This window comes from Mobula hypostoma, chromosome Y (assembly GCF_963921235.1).
Source record: "Mobula hypostoma chromosome Y, sMobHyp1.1, whole genome shotgun sequence".
In the NCBI taxonomy this organism is placed as follows: Eukaryota; Metazoa; Chordata; class Chondrichthyes; order Myliobatiformes; family Myliobatidae; genus Mobula; species Mobula hypostoma.
Window position 1 is genome coordinate 3,162,520 of NC_086130.1, and position 18,047 is coordinate 3,180,566.

At 44.0% G+C, this 18,047-nt stretch overlaps 1 protein-coding gene across 1 annotated transcript in view; it reads right to left on the bottom strand.

The window, feature by feature from the left end:
- Positions 1–1,036, bottom strand: part of LOC134341073 (small ubiquitin-related modifier 1-like) — a 31,436-nt gene extending 30,400 nt beyond the window's left edge. Inside the window, exon 1 of the mRNA XM_063038820.1 lies at positions 1,025–1,036. Coding sequence (XP_062894890.1) covers positions 1,025–1,036 — 12 coding nt within the window. The remainder of the gene's footprint in view (positions 1–1,024) is intronic.
- Positions 1,037–18,047: the final 17,011 nt, after the last annotated feature.

Sequence of the window (18,047 nt, forward strand, 5' to 3'; positions counted from 1 at the left end):
CTGAGTCAGGTGAGGTGGTGGGGGGGGAGGCTATCTGTGGGCAGCCTGGGTTGTAGCGGGGCTGTACAGGGGAGGAAGCGTGGCCTGGCCATGGGACAGAGGGCTCTGAGTTACAGGTGGACATGAGTGATAGGTCGGGGGAGGCCTTGCCAGGTGGATTAGAGGTATCCCTAGTAGTGTCTGAACATGAAGAGTTAGGTGAGGGGCTGTGGAGGTCTCAGAGAATTACGAGACCACTGGATAGGCTGGCCTACATAGCACCAGGGGAACAGAAAGTGACCCACACATGCTGGAGAGCTATGGCACTGCCTTTTCATTTGGATTGGGCTTTGTGTTTTGCATGAAGGCTTGGCGAATTATCTCAACGTCGTGAGGACATGACTAAATTTGGTAGGGGGAGAATGTAATGTCTCTCTCTAATGTTTCACTGCTAAGGTAATAGTCTCGCTGTAGCAGCAACCTTTGGGTTATGACTAGAGATTACGGGGTTTTGGAATGTGGGCTATTCAATGAGAGGTATGTTGTTCTTTCTTGTGAGTCTGGGAGCAGGGATTTTGCAGTCTTTTGCCAAGGACAGATGAGGAATGATAGAGTTGGTAGACCGCTGGATGGAGTGGACTTGCAGCAAGGGTCTGAGGGTTGCCTATGCTTGGAGGAGGTCGACGGGAAACTAGTGGACTGAACAGTGAGCTCCAACATTGTGCATTAGACTGTTTTATGAGAATGGGCCCTTTTCTTTTTTTTTGTTTCTTTACTAACCATATAGTCAAAGTAAGAATTAAAAGCTAAATTGTTTATTTGCATATTGTGTACTGTTTGTTATTTTGTGGTACTGATTTCTAATGGGACACATTGCGCAATGTCCACCAAAATGAGATACCTTAAGTTTGTCCTGGCCAATTGTTATCTTCCCCTAGATTAAGCCGCTAGCCGAACCGAGAGTTACAGTAGCAAGAAAATGAATCTCAGGGTTTATATGGCAACATAGATGTTCTTTGATTATAAATTTACTTAAACTTTGAACTTTGTCAGCCATGCAAACCTGGGATGGAGACTCAGGAATACTATCACACTCAGATGTAGAAGGGTTCTTCATTGCTGCTTCCGTAACAAATGAGGATGATGCCAATGAAGTAAACAATCAGAAAACATTCCCAATGCTGACTTCACAATCGAAAGAAAAATGATTCACTGAACATATCAGCCTAACAAATTCCTGCAACAAATCTTGGGTCTGGCAATGAATATAGTTATCTTTATTCGTGATAGATATGATTTCAACCATCAAAATCTTTTACCTTCATATCCAACAACTTTGGTTTTACTAAGGTTCTTTAATAATATACTTTACCTCAATTAACTTTCTTATTTAACTTTTCAACCTATGCTTGAAAACAAAAATTAGTTAAGATTTGAAGTCAAATTAAGCATCTGAGCATCAAACTTCCAACCAACGTTTTAATTTGTTGTTCTGTTTCACCCCAACCTTTCAGTTCCCAAATTCCTGCACTCTTCCAAAGGAGCTTCATTCACATAAATGGCAACCAACCACAATATAGATTTCTGCATACAACAAAGAATAAATCCATTTTAGAGAATAATTTTGATATTGCCACTTAAAATCTCATTTTTGTAACATTATTTGTTGCATTGTTTCTCTTTTATATCCTACAATTTCATGCTTGTTGCCCCCTCCTGCATTTTACCAAACACAATCCTTTGTCTCCCACTCTTTTCTTTGCATCTTAGGAATTCTCTAACTCTTCCACAATTCTAAATGAAAAGTCATTACACAACATTAACACTGTTCCAGCAACACACATCAAAGTTACTGGTGAATGCAGCAGGCCAGGCAGCATCTCTAGGAAGAGGTACAGTCGACGTTTCAGGCCGAGACCCTTCGTCAGGACTAACTGAAGGAAGAGTTAGTAAGAGATTTGAAAGTGGGAGGGGGAGGGGGAGATCGAAAATGATAGGAGAAGACAGGAGGGGGCGGGATGGAGCCAAGAGCTGGACAGGTGATTGGCAAAGGGGATATGAGAGGATCATGGGACAGGAGGTCCGGAAAGAAAGATGGGGATGGGGGGAACCCAGAGGATGGGCAAAGGGTATAGTGAGAGGGACAGAGGAAGAAAAAGGAGAGTGAGAGAAAGAATGTGTGTATAAAAATAAATAACAGATGGGGTACGAGGGAGAGGTGGGGCATTAGCGGAAGTTAGAGAAGTCGATGTTCATGCCATCAGGTTGGAGGGTAACACTGTTAACACTTCCACTGGCTAGGCCTATACTACCTCTTCTCCAGCCCTGAATCTCTTTCACTAATCAACTTCCCAGCTCTCTAGTTCACCCTTCCCCCTCCGGATTCCACCTATCAACTTGTGTTTCTTCCTCACCTCCTCCCACCTTCTAACTCTGATCCCTGATCTTTTTGGTCCAGTTCTGCTTAAGGGTCTCAGCCCTAATTGTTGACCGTACATTTTTCCATAGATGCTGTCTGCCTGCTTAGTTCTTCCAGCATTTTGTCTCTGTTGTTTGGATTTCCAGCATCTACAGGATTTCCCTTGCTTGTGAACTTGTTCAAAGTTCATTTCAGTTTTTGGATATTTATTTTTATGACAATCATATCTAGTGTTTGATCTACTTAAGATCAAGTAGTTTAGCCAGACATTAGCTAAACTGTATATTACAACAATCTAAATATCACTGGTGGCAAAGCCAGTATTGTTGACAAGTAAACTACAGACAATGTGCATTTTACCTTTAGTTAATAAAAAAGGCAATTTATAATAGAGGCATTAAAAATAAAATTATATTCTTGACATAATGCAACGGCATACACATACTTCTAAACACTGGAACCATATACTTATAATAATTCCTAAAACATATTCAAACTTCCAATATAATTTTGATAACTTTCAAAACTGAGTTTAAACATGATATAGAAATAACAGAGCTTTTATTAAAAGTTAGAACATAAAACATAGAACATAACCACAATGTTGTGCCACAATTCTAGGAACTGCCTAGAATTTCCCTACAGCATTGCTCTCTATTTTTCTAAGCTCCTTGTACCTATCTAAGAGGTTCTTAAAAGACCCTATTGTATTCACTTCCACCACCATCGCTGGCAGTGTATTCCACGCACCCACCACTCTCTGTATGAAAAACTTACTCCTGACATCTCCTCCGTACCTATTTCCAAGCAACTTAAAACTATGCGCCCTCAAGTTACCCATTTCAGCCCTAAGAAAAAGCCTCTGACTATTGACATGATCAATGCCTCTCATCATCTTATATACCTCTATCAGGTCACCTCTCAAAGGGAGGCATTGAGTGTCAGTTCCAAGAAACATCTAATATAAAAGACTTCTGAAGTAACCAAAAAGAGTCTTACAGGCAAGCAATTGCAGGAGCATAGAAGATCCACTAAAATAACAGGATAAAGCCATCAAGTTCATCTTTGCATTTTGTGGGGCAAGAAAGAAAGAAATAATAAGAGCAAAAGTCCATTAGATGTAGGAGCAGAAGTAGGCCATTCATTCCATTGAGTGTGCTCTGCCATTCAATCATGGGCTGATCCAATTATTCCAGACATCCCCACTCCCCTGCTTTCACCCCATACCCTTTGATGCCCTGGCTAATGAAGAACCTATCCATCTCTGCCTTAAATACACCCACTGACTTGGCCTCCATGGCTGCTGGTCGCAACAAATTCCACAGATTTACCGCTCTCTAAAGTAATTTTTCCGCATCTCTGTTCTAACTGGACATCCTTCAATCCTGAAGTCATACCCTCTTGTCCTAGAATCCCCTACCATGGGAAATAACTTTGTAATATCTAATCTGTTCAGGCCTTTTAACATTCGGAATGTTTCTATGCGATCACCTGCTCATTCTCCTCAACCCCAGGGAATACAACCCAAGAGCTGCCAGACATTCCTCATATGGTAACCCTTTCATTTTTGGAATCATTCTGGTGAATCTTTTCCGAACCCTCTCCAATGTCATTATATCCTTTCTAAAATAATGAGCCCAGAACTTAACACAATACTCCCAAGTGTGGTCCTACGAGTGCCTTCTAGAGCCTCAACATCACATCCCTGCTCTTATATTCTATACCTCTAGAAATCAACATTGTATTCGCCTTCTTCATCACCGACTCAACCTGGAGGTCAACCTTTAAACTTTGAAATTTCTCCCCATCTAAATAATAGTCTGCCCGTGTATTTCTTCCAGGGAAGTGCACAACCATACACTTTCCAACATTGTATTTCATTTTCCACTTTTTTGCCCATTCCCCTAAACTATCTAAGTCTCTTTGCAGGGTCTCTGTTTCCTCAACGCTACCCACTTCTCCAGCTATCTTCGTATCATTGGCAAATTTAGCCACAAATCCATTAATACAATTCAGTTTTTCAAAGAAAGAGTAAAAATAGAACAAACTAAGGGCCAACACCATTGTTAAAGAAAACGTGAATAACAAGAAAGGAGCAAATACAATGTAAATTTCGTATTGTTTATTTGTAACCAAGAATTTTATATGGATATACTTGATTATGCCCAATATACTGATTGTGCAATCATGAATATAGTATTTTGTGTTCGAAAAACAAAATTCCAAAATTCAATACCAACATACCTGTATGGCAAACAGTACTGAGCAAAATGGAGTTGCGAGTCGGCTCCGGCTCCTATTACTACTTAATCTTTATATCATTACGAAATCTCTTAAAAGTACAGTAACATTTTACATTGTGTCTAACAGTACAGGGCGCTTCCTCGATCTACTAGATACGGGCTGAAGCCCTCACTCGACTTCCTTCCCTTCCGCCTCCATTTGAACCCTGTGTTTGCACGCTGGTCCTGGTCTTACAATCAGCGTCGAAAAACAACTAATGAATCCAAATTTTGATTAAAAAATATGGTAAACTCCCACCTGACTGGACATCTCAAAGCTGAGCCGATTTACTGAAGAAGGAATCCGATCACCAGTAAATATCAACACTCTCACCAGCCACTCTTACCCACCAACCAAAATGAACACAGCAAAATGTTTCCTGTACGTCATGTCGTAAAACAGACACTAGCGCGCGACGGAATTCAGAGCACTCTAAACCTACAGTTTTTAATAGCTTCCTTTCACTTACGGTGTTTACCACAGCAGAGTCTGGTGTCACGTGGATCACTGGCTCCGGCTGCATTCTTTACCCTGCAATTATCAGATGTAATAGAAAGGAGACAGCGCGATGCAGTATGATGTCTGGAAACCGCATTTATTGAAAGCTGGTTAAGAAGTACTGACGTTCAATCAGTGGCCTCTTCCTTAATTAAAAACAAAATGCTCAGACAATCTGTGTAGTCAGAAATATTGCAGATGTGGAATGGTGTCTGAGGAGCTGAATATTTCCAACATTTCCTGTTTTTATGTGTCACAATATCTTACTTTTATACATTCCATTAAGTTCAGTATCTTGTTGTGTGATCATTATATTTAATTTGTGGTATGAAGGAAAGCATATTCTATATTTTGGTTATTCTATAGCATATTCTATAGTTTGGTTAGTTAAATATCTATCTTGCCAAAAGACATTCACAGTGGGAAAGGGAAATTCAGTCAAAATATGTGTGAAAAATATTGGGGATCAAGTAGTTTTAGAACAAGTAAACAAGAGTCTAGGGAGTTAAATAAGGAATTAAACGCAAACAACAGGAATTCTGCAGATGCTGGAAATTCAAGCAACATACATCAAAGTTGCTGGTGAACGCAGCAGGCCAGGCAGCATCTGTAGGAAGAGGTGCAGTCGACGTTTCGGGCCAAGACCCTTCGTCAGGACTAACTGAAGGAAGAGTGAGTAAAGGATTTGAAAGCTGGAGGGGGAGGGGGAGATGCAAAATGATAGGAGAAGACAGGAGGGGGAGGGATAGAGCCGAGAGCTGGACAGGTGATAGGCAAAAGGGGATACGAGAGGATCATGGGACAGGAGGTCCGGGAAGAAAGACGGGGGGGGGTGACCCAGAGGATGGGCAAGAGGTATATTCAGAGGGAGAAAAAGGAGAGTGAGAGAAAGAATGTGTGCATTAAAAAGAGTAACAGATGGGGTACGAGGGGGAGGTGGGGCCTAGCGGAAGTTAGAGAAGTCAATGTTCATGCCATCAGGTTGGAGGCTACCCAGACGGAATATAAGGTGTTGTTCCTCCAACCTGAGTGTGGCTTCATCTTTACAGTAGAGGAGGCCGTGGATAGACATGTTAGAATGGGAATGGGATGTGGAATTAAAATGTGTGGCCCATTTCACATACATCTGCTCTCACTCCATCCTCCCACCACCCCACTAGGAATAGGGTTCCCCTGGTCCTCACCTACCACCCCACCAGCCTCCGGGTCCAACATATTATTCTCCGTAACTTCCGCCACCTCCAACGGGATCCCACCACTAAGCATATCTTTCCCTCCCCGCCTCTCTCTGCATTCCGCAGGGATCGCTCCCTACGCGACTCCCTTGTCCATTCGTCCCCCCCATCCCTCCCCACTGATCTCCCTGCTGGCACTTATCCGTGTAAGCGGAACAAGTGCTACACATGCCCTTACACTTCCTCCCTTACCACCATTCAGGGCCCCAAACAGTCCTTCCAGGTGAGGCATCACTTCACCTGTGAGTCGACTGGGGTGATATACTGCGTCCGGTGCTCCCGATGTGGCCTTTTATATATTGGTGAGACCCGACGCAGACTGGGAGACCGCTTTGCTGAACACCTATGCTCTGTCCGCCAGAGAAAGCAGGATCTCCCAGTGGCCACACATTTTAATTCCACATCCCATTCCCATTCTAACATGTCTATCCACGGCCTCCTCTACTGTAAAGATGAAGCCACACTCAGGTTGGAGGAACAACACCTTATATTCCGTCTGGGTAGCCTCCAACCTGATGGCATGAACATTGACTTCTCTAACTTCCGCTAGGCCCCACCTCCCCCTCGTACCCCATCTGTTACTCTTTTTAATGCACACATTCTTTCTCTCACTCTCCTTTTTCTCCCTCTGTCCCTCTGAATATACCTCTTGCCCATCCTCTGGGTCACCCCCCCCCGTCTTTCTTCCCGGACCTCCTGTCCCATGATCCTCTCGTATCCCCTTCTGCCTATCACCTGTCCAGCTCTCGGCTCTATCCCTCCCCCTCCTGTCTTCTCCTATCATTTTGCATCTCCCCCTCCCCCTCCAGCTTTCAAATCCGTTACTCACTCTTCCTTCAGTTAGTCCTGACGAAGGGTCTCGGCCTGAAACGTCGACTGCACCTCTTCCTACAGATGCTGCCTGGCCTGCTGCGTTCACCAGCAACTTTGATGTATGTTGCTTAAATAAGGAATTAAACTGATTATAAAGACAACGATGACAGTTAATTTTATACAAAATCTTATTTCATATTATTCAGAGTCCCGATTATCGGAGAGTCTACAATTCAAGTCATAATTTGCAGAGTGCTTCTTCATCATCATCAGTGAGTCCTAAGGACAACACTAAAGATCAAAGCCCAAATGTCGATTGATATAACTGGAGCCCTAAATCCACTGCATATCTGCCGGGGAAGTCAGTGCCCATTGTCTGAGAAGCAGGACCTCAAAACTGGAAATCTTGGGATTACTGCCTGTGCCAGGTGACCCTGAGTATCGGAACAGACTGAGGTGGAGGATAAATAGGTGGCTGAGGGATTGAAGCAGGGGACAGGTATTCGGATTTCTGGATCATTGGGACCTCTTTTGGAGCAGGTGTGACCTGTACAAAAATAACAGGTTGCACTTGAATCCCCAGGGATCAATATCCTGGCAGGGAGGTTTCGTAAGGCTATTGGAGAGAGTTTAAACTAGGATTGCTGGGGGGGTGAGAACCAAACTGAAAAGATGGAGAAAGAGGCAGTTGGCTCACAAATAGAGAAAGCTTGGAGACAGTGTGAGAGGGAGGATAGGCAAGTGATGGAGAAAGGACGCATTCAGGTCAATGGTTTGAGATGTGTCTATTTTAATGCAAGGAGTATCATTTTAATGCAGATGAGCTTAGAGCATCGATCAGTACTTGGAGCTATGATGTTGTGGCCATGACAGAGACTTAGATGGCTCAGGGGCAGGAATGGTTACTTCAAGTGCCAGGCTTTAGAGGTTTCAGAAAGGACAGTGAAGGAGGGAAAAGAGGTGGGGGCATGGCATTGCTGATCAGAGATAGTGTCACGGCTGTAGAAAAGGATGAAGTCATGGAGGGATAGAACATAGAACATAGAATAGTACAGCACAGTACAGCTCCTTCGGCCCACAATGTTCTGCCAACCCTTACATCCTGCCTCCCATATAACCCCCCACCTTAAATTCCTCCATATACCTGTCTAGTAGTCTTTTAAATTCCACTGACTCAGGCAGTACATACCATGCACCAACCACTCTCTGAGTGAAAAACCTTCCTCTAATATCCCCCTTGAACTTCCCACCCCTTACCTTAAAGCCATGTCCTCTAGTATTGAGCAGTGGTGCCTTGGGGAAGAAACGCTGGCTATCGACTCTATCTATTCCTCTAAATATCTTGTACACCTCTATCATGTCTCCTCTCATCCTCCTTCTCTCCAAAGAGTAAAGCCCTAGCTCCCTTAATCTCTGATCATAATGCATACTCTCTAAACCAGGCAGCATCCTCGTAAATCTCCTCTATACCCTTTCCAATGTTTCCAATTCCTTCTTATATTAAGGCAACCAGAACTGGACACAGTACTCCAAGTGTGGCCTAACCAGAGTTTTATACAGCTGCATCATTACATTGCAACTCTTGAACTCTATCCCTCAACTTATGAAAGCTAACACCCCATAAGCTTTCTTAACTACCCTATCTACCTTTGAACAACAGAATTCTGCAGATGCTGGAAATTCAAGCAACACACATAAAAGTTGCTGGTGAACGCAGCAGTCCAGGCAGCATCTCTAGGAAGAGGTGCAGTCAACGTTTCAGGCCGAGACCCTTCGTCAGGACTAACTGACGGTCCCAGAACAGATCACTGTGGGACACCACTAGTCACAATCCTTCAATCTGAATGTACTCCCTCCACCATCACCCTCTGCCTTCTGCAGGCAAGCCAATTCTGAATCCACCTGGCCAAACTTCCCTGGATTCCATGCCTTCTGACTTTCTGAATAAGCCTACCGTGTGGTACCTTGTCAAATGCCTTACTAAAATCCATATAGATCACATCCACTGCACTACCCTCATCTATATACCTGGTCACCTCCTCAAGGAACTCTATCAGGCTTGTTAGACACGATCTGCCCTTCACAAAGCCATGCTGACTGTCTCTGATCAGACCATGATTCTCTAAATGCCCATCGATCCTATCTCTAAGAATCTTTTCCAACAGCTTTCCCACGACAGAGGGAAAGGCTACTACCTTTTTTGAACAAGGGGACAACATTCACCTCCCTCCAGTCCTCTGGTATCATAGCCATGGACAACGAGGACATAAAGATCCTAGCCAGAGACTCAGCAATCTTTTCCCTCGCCTCGTGGAGCAGCCTGGGGAATATTCCGTCAGGCCCCAGGGACCTATTCGTCCTCATATATTTTAATAACTCCAACACCTCCTCTCCCTCAATATCAACATGCTCCAGAACATCAACCTCACTCATACTGTCCTCAACATCATCAAGTTCCCTCTCACGTGAATACCGAAGAGAAGTATTCATTGAGGACCTCGCTCACTTCCACAGCCTCCAGGCACATCTTCCCACCTTTATCTCTAAGCAATCCTACCTTCACTCCTGTTATCCTTTTGGTCTTCACATAATTGAAGAATGCCTTGGGGTTTTCCTTTACCCTACTCACAAAGGACTTCTCATGCCCCCTTCTTGCTCTTCTCAGCCCCTTCTTAAGTTCCTTTCTTGCTTCCCTATATTCCTCAATAGACCCATCTGATCCTTGCTTCCTAAACTTCATGTATGCTGCCTTCTTCCACCTGACTAGATTTTCCACCTCACTTGTCACCCATGGTTCCTTCACCCTACCATTCTTTATCTTCCTCACCAGCACAAATGTATCCCTAACATCCTTCAAGAGATCCATGGACATTGACCACATGTCCATAGTACATTTCCCTGCAAAAACATCATCCCAATTCACACCCGCAAGTTCTAGCCTTATATCCTCATCATTTGCCTTCCCCAATTAAAAATGTTCTTGTCCTCTCTGATTCTATCCTTTTCCATGATAGTGCTAAAGGCCAGGGAGCGGTGGTCACTGTCCCCCAGATGCTCAACCACTGAGAGATCTGTCTCCTGACCCAGTTCGTTACCTAATACTAGATCTAGTATGGTATTCCCCCCTAGTCGGCCTGTCAACATACTGTGACAGGAGTCCGTCCTGGACACACTTAACAAACTCTGCCCAGTCTAAACTATTGGAACTAACCGGGTGCCAATCAATATTAGGGAAGTTAAAGTTACCCATGATAACAACCCTGTTATTTTTGCACCTTTCCAAACTGTGCCTCCCAATGTGCTCCTCAGTATCTCTGCTGCTACCAGGGGGACTATAGAATACCCCCAGTAGAGTAACTGCTCCCTTCCCGTTCCTGATTTCCACCCATACTGACTCAAAAAAGGATCCTGCTACATTACCCACCCTTTCTGTAGTTGTAGTAGTATCCCTGACCAGTAATGCCACCACTCCTCCCCATTTCCCCCCTCTCCATCCCTTTTAAAGCACTGAAATCCAGGAATATTGAGAATCCATTCCTGCCCTGGTGCCAGCCAAGTCTCTGTAATGGTCACTACATCATAATTCCATGTATGTATCCAAGCTCTCAGTTCATCACCTTTGTTCCTGATGCTTCTTGCATTGAGGTACACACACTTTAGCCCTTATACCTTACTGTCTTTACACCGTTTATTCTGTTTCTCTTTCCTCAAAGCCTCTCTGTATGTTAGATCTGGCTTTACTCCATGCACTATACTTGCAGTTCTCGTATGACTTTTAAACTCCTCCACCTCACTATCTGCTCTAACACTTTGGTTCCTCTCCTCCTGCAAATCTAGTTTAAACCCCCCAGAACAGCACTAGCAATCCTTCCCGCAAGGATGTTAGTCCCCCTCCAGATCAGGTGCAACCCATCCCATCGGAACAGGTCCCACCTTCCCTGGAACAAGGTCCAATTGTCCAGAAACATGAAGCCCTCCCTCCTGCACCAACTCCTTAGCCACGTATTTAGCTACATTATCTTCCTATTTCTAGCCTCACTAGCACGCGGTACGGGTAGCAATCCTGAGATTGCAACCCTGGAGATCCTGTCCTTCAACTTTATCTACTGAGTTTCTGTGGGTGAAAGTTAGGAACAGAAGGGGGTCAATCACTCTACTGGGAGTTTTTTGTAGACCTCCTAATAGTAACAGCGACATTGAGGAGCAGATAGGTAGACAGATTCTGGAAAGCTGTAATAATAACAGCATCGTTGTGCTGGGAGATTTTAGTTTCCCAAATATCGATTGGCATCATCCTAGCGTGAGGGGTTAAGATGGGCTGGAGTTTGTTTAGTGCATTCAGGAAGGTTTCTTGACAAAGTATGTAGTAAAGCCTACAAGAGGAGAGGCTGTACTTGATCTGGTATTGGGAAATGAACCTGGTCAGGTGTCAGATCTCTCTGTGGGAGAGCATTTTGGAGATAGTGATCACAATTCTATCACCTTTACCATAGCATTGGAGAGGGATAGGAACAGCCAAGTTAGGAAAACGTTTAATTGGAGTAAGGGGAAATATGAGGCTATCAGGCAGGAACTTGAAAGTTTATAATTGACAGATGTTCTCAGGGAAATGTATGAAAGAAATGTGCAAATGTTCAGGGGATATTTGTGTGACATTCTACATAGATACATTTGAATGAGACAGGGAAAGGATGGTAGGGTATAGAAAGCATGGTGTACAAAGGCTGTTAAAAATCTAGTCGAAGAAGAGAAAAGCTTACAAAAGGTTCAAAAAGCTAGGTAATGATAGACATCTAGAAAATTATAAGGCTAGCAGGAAGGAGCTTAAGAGTCAGGAGAGCCAGAAGGGGCCATGAGAAAGCCTTGGCAAGCAGGATTAAGGAAAACCTCAAGGCATTCTACAAGGATGTGAAGATAAAGAGGATAATACAAGAGGATAGGACTAATCAAGTGTGACAGTGGAAAAGTGTGTATGGAACTAGAGGATATAGCAGAGGTACTTAATGAATACTTCCACTACGGAAAAAAGACCTTGGCGATTGTAGGAATGACTTACAGCAGATTGAAAAGCAGAGCATATAGACAGTAAGAAGGAGGGTGTCCTGGAACTTTAGGAAAACATCAAGTTGGATAAGACACCGGGACCGGACAAGATATACCCCAGGCTACTGTGGGAAGTGAGGGAGGAGATTGCTGAGCCACTGGCAATGATCTTTGCATCATCAGTGGGGACAGGAGAGGTTCCAGAATATTGGAGGGTTGCAGATGTTGTTCTTTTATTCAAGAAAGGGATTAGAGATAGCCCAGGAAATTAAACACCAGTGAGTCTTACTGCAATGGTTGGTAAATTGATGGAAGAAGACCTGAGAGGCAGGATTTGTAAACATTTGGAGAGGCATAATATGATCAGGAATAGTCAGCATGGCTTTGTCAAAGGCAGGTCGTGCCTTATGAGCCTGATTGAATTTTTTGAGGATGTGACTAAACACATTGATGAAAGAAGTAGATGTAGTGTATATGGATTTCAGCAAGGCATTTGATAAGGTACCCCATGCAGGGCTTATTGAGAAAGTGAGGAGGCATGGGATCCAAGGGGACATTGTTTTGTGGATCCAGAATTGGCTTGCCCACAGAAGATAAAGAGTGGTTGTAGACAGGTCATATTCTGCATGGAGTTTGGTGAGCAGTGGTGTCAGGGATCTGTTCTGGGACCCCTAGTCTTAGTGATTTTTATAAAAGACCTGGATGAGGAAATGGGTTAGTAAATTTTCTGATGACACAAAATTTGGTGGTGTTGTGGATTGTGTGGAGGGCTGTCAGAGATCACAGCAGGACATTGATAGGATGCAAAACTGGGCTAAGAAGTGGCAGATGGAGTTCAACTCAGATAAGGGTGAGGTGGTTCAGTTTGGTAGATCAAGTATGATGCCAGAATATAATATTTATGGTAAGACTCTTGGCAGTGTGGAGGATCAGAAGGATCTTGGGGTCCAAGTCTATAGGACACTCAAAGCTGCTATGCAGGTTGACTCTGTGGTTAAGAAAACATACGGTGCATTGTCTTTCATCAACCATGGGATTGAGTTTAAGAGCCAGGAGGTAATGTTGCAGCTATATAGGTCTCTGGTCAGACCCTACTTGGAGTACTGTGCTCAGTTCTGGTCACCTCGCTACAGGAAGGATGTGGAAACCATAGAAAGGGTGCAGAGGAGATTTACAAGGATGTTGCCTGGATTGGGGTGCATGCCTTATGAGAATAGATTGAGTGAACTTGGCCTTTTTTCCTTGGAGCGTTGGAGGATGAGAGGTGACCTGATAGAGGTGTACAAGATAATGAGAGGCATTGATCATGTGGATAGTCAGAGGCTTTTCCCAGGGCTGAAATAGATAACATGAGCGGGAACAACAGGAATTCTGCAGATGCTGGAAATTCAAGCAACACACATCAAAGTTGCTGGTGAACGCAGCAGGCCAGGCAGCATCTATAGGAAGAGGCGCAGTCGACGTTTCAGGCCGAGACCCTTCGTCAGGGCACAGGTTTAAGGTACTTAGTTGTAGGTACAGAGGAGATGTCAGGGGTAAGTTTTTTTTACACAAAGAGTGGTGAGTATTTGGAATGGGCTGCCGGTGACGGTGGTGGAGGCAAATACAATAGGGTCTTTTAAGAGACTATCGGATAGATACATGGAGCTTAGAAAAATAGAGGGCTATGGGTAACCCTGCGTAATTTCTAAAATAATAAATGTTCAGCACAGCATCATGGGCCAAATGGCCTGTATTATGTTGTAGATTTTCTATGTTTCTATGTTTGTATGTCTGCAAAGCCATTAGTCCTGTAGAAGCTGGAGTCTGGAAACGTCATGTACTACGTGTCAGTGGGGTTGAGTAGGAGGTTGAAATAGGGCTTTTTCTTGATTTGTTATTTTGTTAAAAAAAAAGTTCTTCTATTATGCCTACATGGCTAAATAACCCCAGTCTTCCTCCACTGGGGTCACCATTTGCCATTATCTGAGCAATTCTGTTGACACCTGTATTTTGCGCCTTCTTCCACATGGGCAATCTGCTGCTGAGCAATGTTCCACGTGTTCTCCCAATAAGATTGTCTCTGAAGGGTCTGCATAAGTCTCCCCATTTTATTCATGCCATTTGGACATCCATATAACCATTCCATTTGCCATGGCCCGGGAGTCAATGTGTATGCACACTGGCCCTGAGACCTTGCTTAATGGCAGTATTAAGGCTACCAGTTCTGCCAGCTGGTTGGATCCTCCCTGCCCTTCATGTTTTACCACTTTCCCCATTGCAGAATGCAGATTAGTGGCCCATCACTGTCTGGTGAACCACAGATGTTATTTCGTCTCTGGGTTTAGATCATCATATAGTTTGCCCCTTCGTGTAGGCAATGGCTCAAGGGTCCAACCTAATCAGAGTTACTGTTGTGACAGGGTCATGAATTACCCCTATGAACTGTGCTTTTGAAGAGACAGAGGTAATTAACACCGACATCTTGTTTTTAAGTGAGAGAGACGAAGACTGCTCACAGTTTGTTTATACTTTCCCAAGGACGTTGCCTGCTTGGAAATTCTTACAGGCAGAGAAGGGAGGAGCTGTTTGAGAGACAGTTGGTATTCAGCACGGGGAGATAAATATAAGGTCAGATGATACACCTAAGTCACATGGTTTTTGACACTGAATGAGCTTTGTTGTGCCCACAGAAAAAGTGGGTTTTTGGAGGATCGATCAGTGGCTCTCGCAGTGTGAAGAGGAAGCAACCGGTGGGGATTTGTTTGTGTGTCCAACCCTCGCCTGGGTTGATAGCTCCACCACAGAAGAACGGTCCCCTTTTGTTATGGTCACAGCCAGTGACTTCTAAAGGATTTCGAAGGACAACGGGAAAATCAACAGCGACAGCTCACATGAAGACTCAGATCGTTCCCTCTCTCTCTCTCCATCACTACTCAACTCAATACCACGAACTGAACTGAACTTTACTCATCATCGTAATACTATCTATTTACCCCTAGACATTGAAGAAGCTTGGTTTTCATATATTTCTACACTTACTGATATACTTACTTATATATAATCATTGCTAATCTGCTTGATTTATCTGCATTTACAGGTGTCTCCCGCTTTTCGAATGTTCGCTTTACGAAACCTCATTGTTACAAAAGACCTACATTAGTTCTCTGTTTTCACTAACAGAAGGTGTTTTCACTATTACGAGGAAAGCAGCGCGTGAAAAAAAAGGGGGAGGGGCAGGGGGAGACCCAAAATGATAGGAGAAGACTGGAGCCAAGAGCTGGCCCCCTCCCCCACCTCCTTCCAAATCTCTTACTAGCTCTTCTTTCAGTTAGTCCTGACGAAGGGTCTCGGCCTGAAACGTCGACTGTGCCTCTTCCTATAGATGCTGCCTGGCCTGCTGCGTTCACCAGCAACTTTGATGTGTGTTGCTTGAATTTCCAGCATCTGCAGAATTCCTCGTGTTTACCTAATTAAATAGCTTGTTTATTTTGGCTTTTTTCTTAAAGATGTGCTGTGTGCCTCCCGGCTACCGCTGCATTCTCTGTGAATTGGTATCTGACCGCTGCCTGGGAGTTGGGGTGGTGGGACACTGGGGTGTCATCTCATCATCGTCTGTTTCCATTAGGGCAGCAGCTCATCTTCTCCTATGACTGCCCGTCTCGATGTCGAAGATCAAGGTTCGTCGTCTGCTGTGGCTGATGTGGAAGGCTTGCTTGACTGCTGAGCCTCATGCATTTTTCTATCATACAGTTCTTTGTAAGCACTCAAACCATCTTGCAAATACTGTGTGCCCTAAACCGACGTACCCTTTCAAAATTAAAGTCGTACTTTATCATTACTCATTCGGTTTCGATTGTTATCCTTTCCTCTTGCAATTGAATCAGCTCTTCATCTATCAGCTCTTGGTCATGGGATGCCAAAAGCTCTTCAACATCATCTTCATCAGCTTCCACAAGCTATACTCATTTTGTCCTTACTTTGCTCACCATGATCGAAACGCTTCATTATGTCTAGTTTTACGCTAAGTTTAACACCCTTACAAGCTCTTCCAGGCTTTTCCGATACCTTAGAACTCATCTTGCTAAGGGCTGCTCACAGGCGCACGCTTAAGCAATGCCAGCGAGAATGCAGTTCCGAATCCGGGAGAGAGCGGCTGCTAGGGGCGCGAGCTGCCTTTTATCGTGCGCTGCATTTTCGTAACAGTGAAAACACCTTCTGTTAGCGAAAACAGGGAACTAATGTAGGTCTTTCGTAACAGTGAGGTTTCGTAAAGCAAAAGTTCAAAAAGCGAGGGACACCTGTACTCCATTTTGAGTGCTGTTGGGGGGATGACCTGTCTCGGGGAAGCAACAATGTCACAGAGTCTGGCCTTGTGGCTCAGAAGGGTAGGGAAAGGAAGAAGAAGGCAGCAGTGATAGGGGACTCTATAATTAGGGGGTCAGATAGGTGACTCCCTATCTCCACTACTTGTGCTCCAACCTCCTCATCCTCTGCCTCTTCACTTTGGTTTCCACCTTCATGCAAATCTAGATTAAAACCTCACCAATCTAGCAAACCACCCCACCAGGATATTGGGTCCCCTTAATTCAAGTGCAAGCTATCTGTATTGTACAGGTCATACCTGTGTGCTCAAACAAGAAGCTTGTAGAGAATTTGTGAGGAAGGATAAGCAGATGTTAGAGCAAAGATGGTTTGAGATGTGTCTATTTTAATGCAAGGAGTACCATAAACACCGTGGATGAGCATGGATCAATACATGGAACTGTGATGTTGTGGCATTACAGAGACTTGAATGTCTCAGGAGCAGGAATGGCTGCTGAGTGTGCCAGGCTTTAGATGTTTCAGAAAGAACAGAGAGGGAGGAAAAAGAGGTTTGGGCATGGCATTGTTGATTGGAGATAGTGTCACGGCTGAAGAAAAAGAGAAAATCATGGAGGGATGGTGTACTGAATCAGTAAGGGTGGAAGTCAGAAACAGGAAAGGAGCGGTAACTCTACTAGGTGTTTTTATAGACCTCCCCCAGTAGTAACAGGGACACTGAGGAGCTGATAGGGAGGCAGATTCTGGAACAGTTCAGTAATAACAGGGTTGTTCTGATGGGAGACTTTAAATGTCCTAATATTGACTGGTATCTCCTTAGCACAAAGGGTTTAGATGGGGTGGAGTTTGCTAGATGTGTTTAGGAAGGTTTCCTGAGAGAATATGTAAATAAGCCTACAAGAGGAGAGGCTGCATTTGATCTAGTATTGGGAAATGAACCTGATCAGGTGTCAGATTATCAGTGGGAAAGCATTTTGGAAGTAGTGACCACAACTCTATCTCCTTCACCATAATCTTGGAGAAGGATAGGAACTTGGGAGCAGATGTTCTCAGGAAAATGCACAGCGGATATATAGCAAATGTTTAGTGAACATTTGCATGGAGTGCTGCATAGGTATGTTCCACTGAGGCAGGGAAAGGATGGTAGAGTTAAAGAACCATGGTGAATAAAGGATATGGAAAATCCAGTTAAGAAAAAAAGAAAAGTTTATGAAAGGTTCAAGAAACTAGGGTGCTGTCAGAGCTTTAGAAAATTACAAGATGGCTTGGAAGGAGCTTAAGAATGGAATTATGAGAGCCAGAAGGGGCATGAGAAGGCCTTGGGGGGGGGGGGTAGGATTAAGGAAAAGCCCAAGGCATTCTACAAATATGTTAAGAGAAAGAGGATGAGTTTTGTGAGAATAGGATCAATCAGGTGCAGTAGTGGAAAGGTGCATGGAGTTGGAAGAGGTAGCAGAGGCACTTAATGAATACTT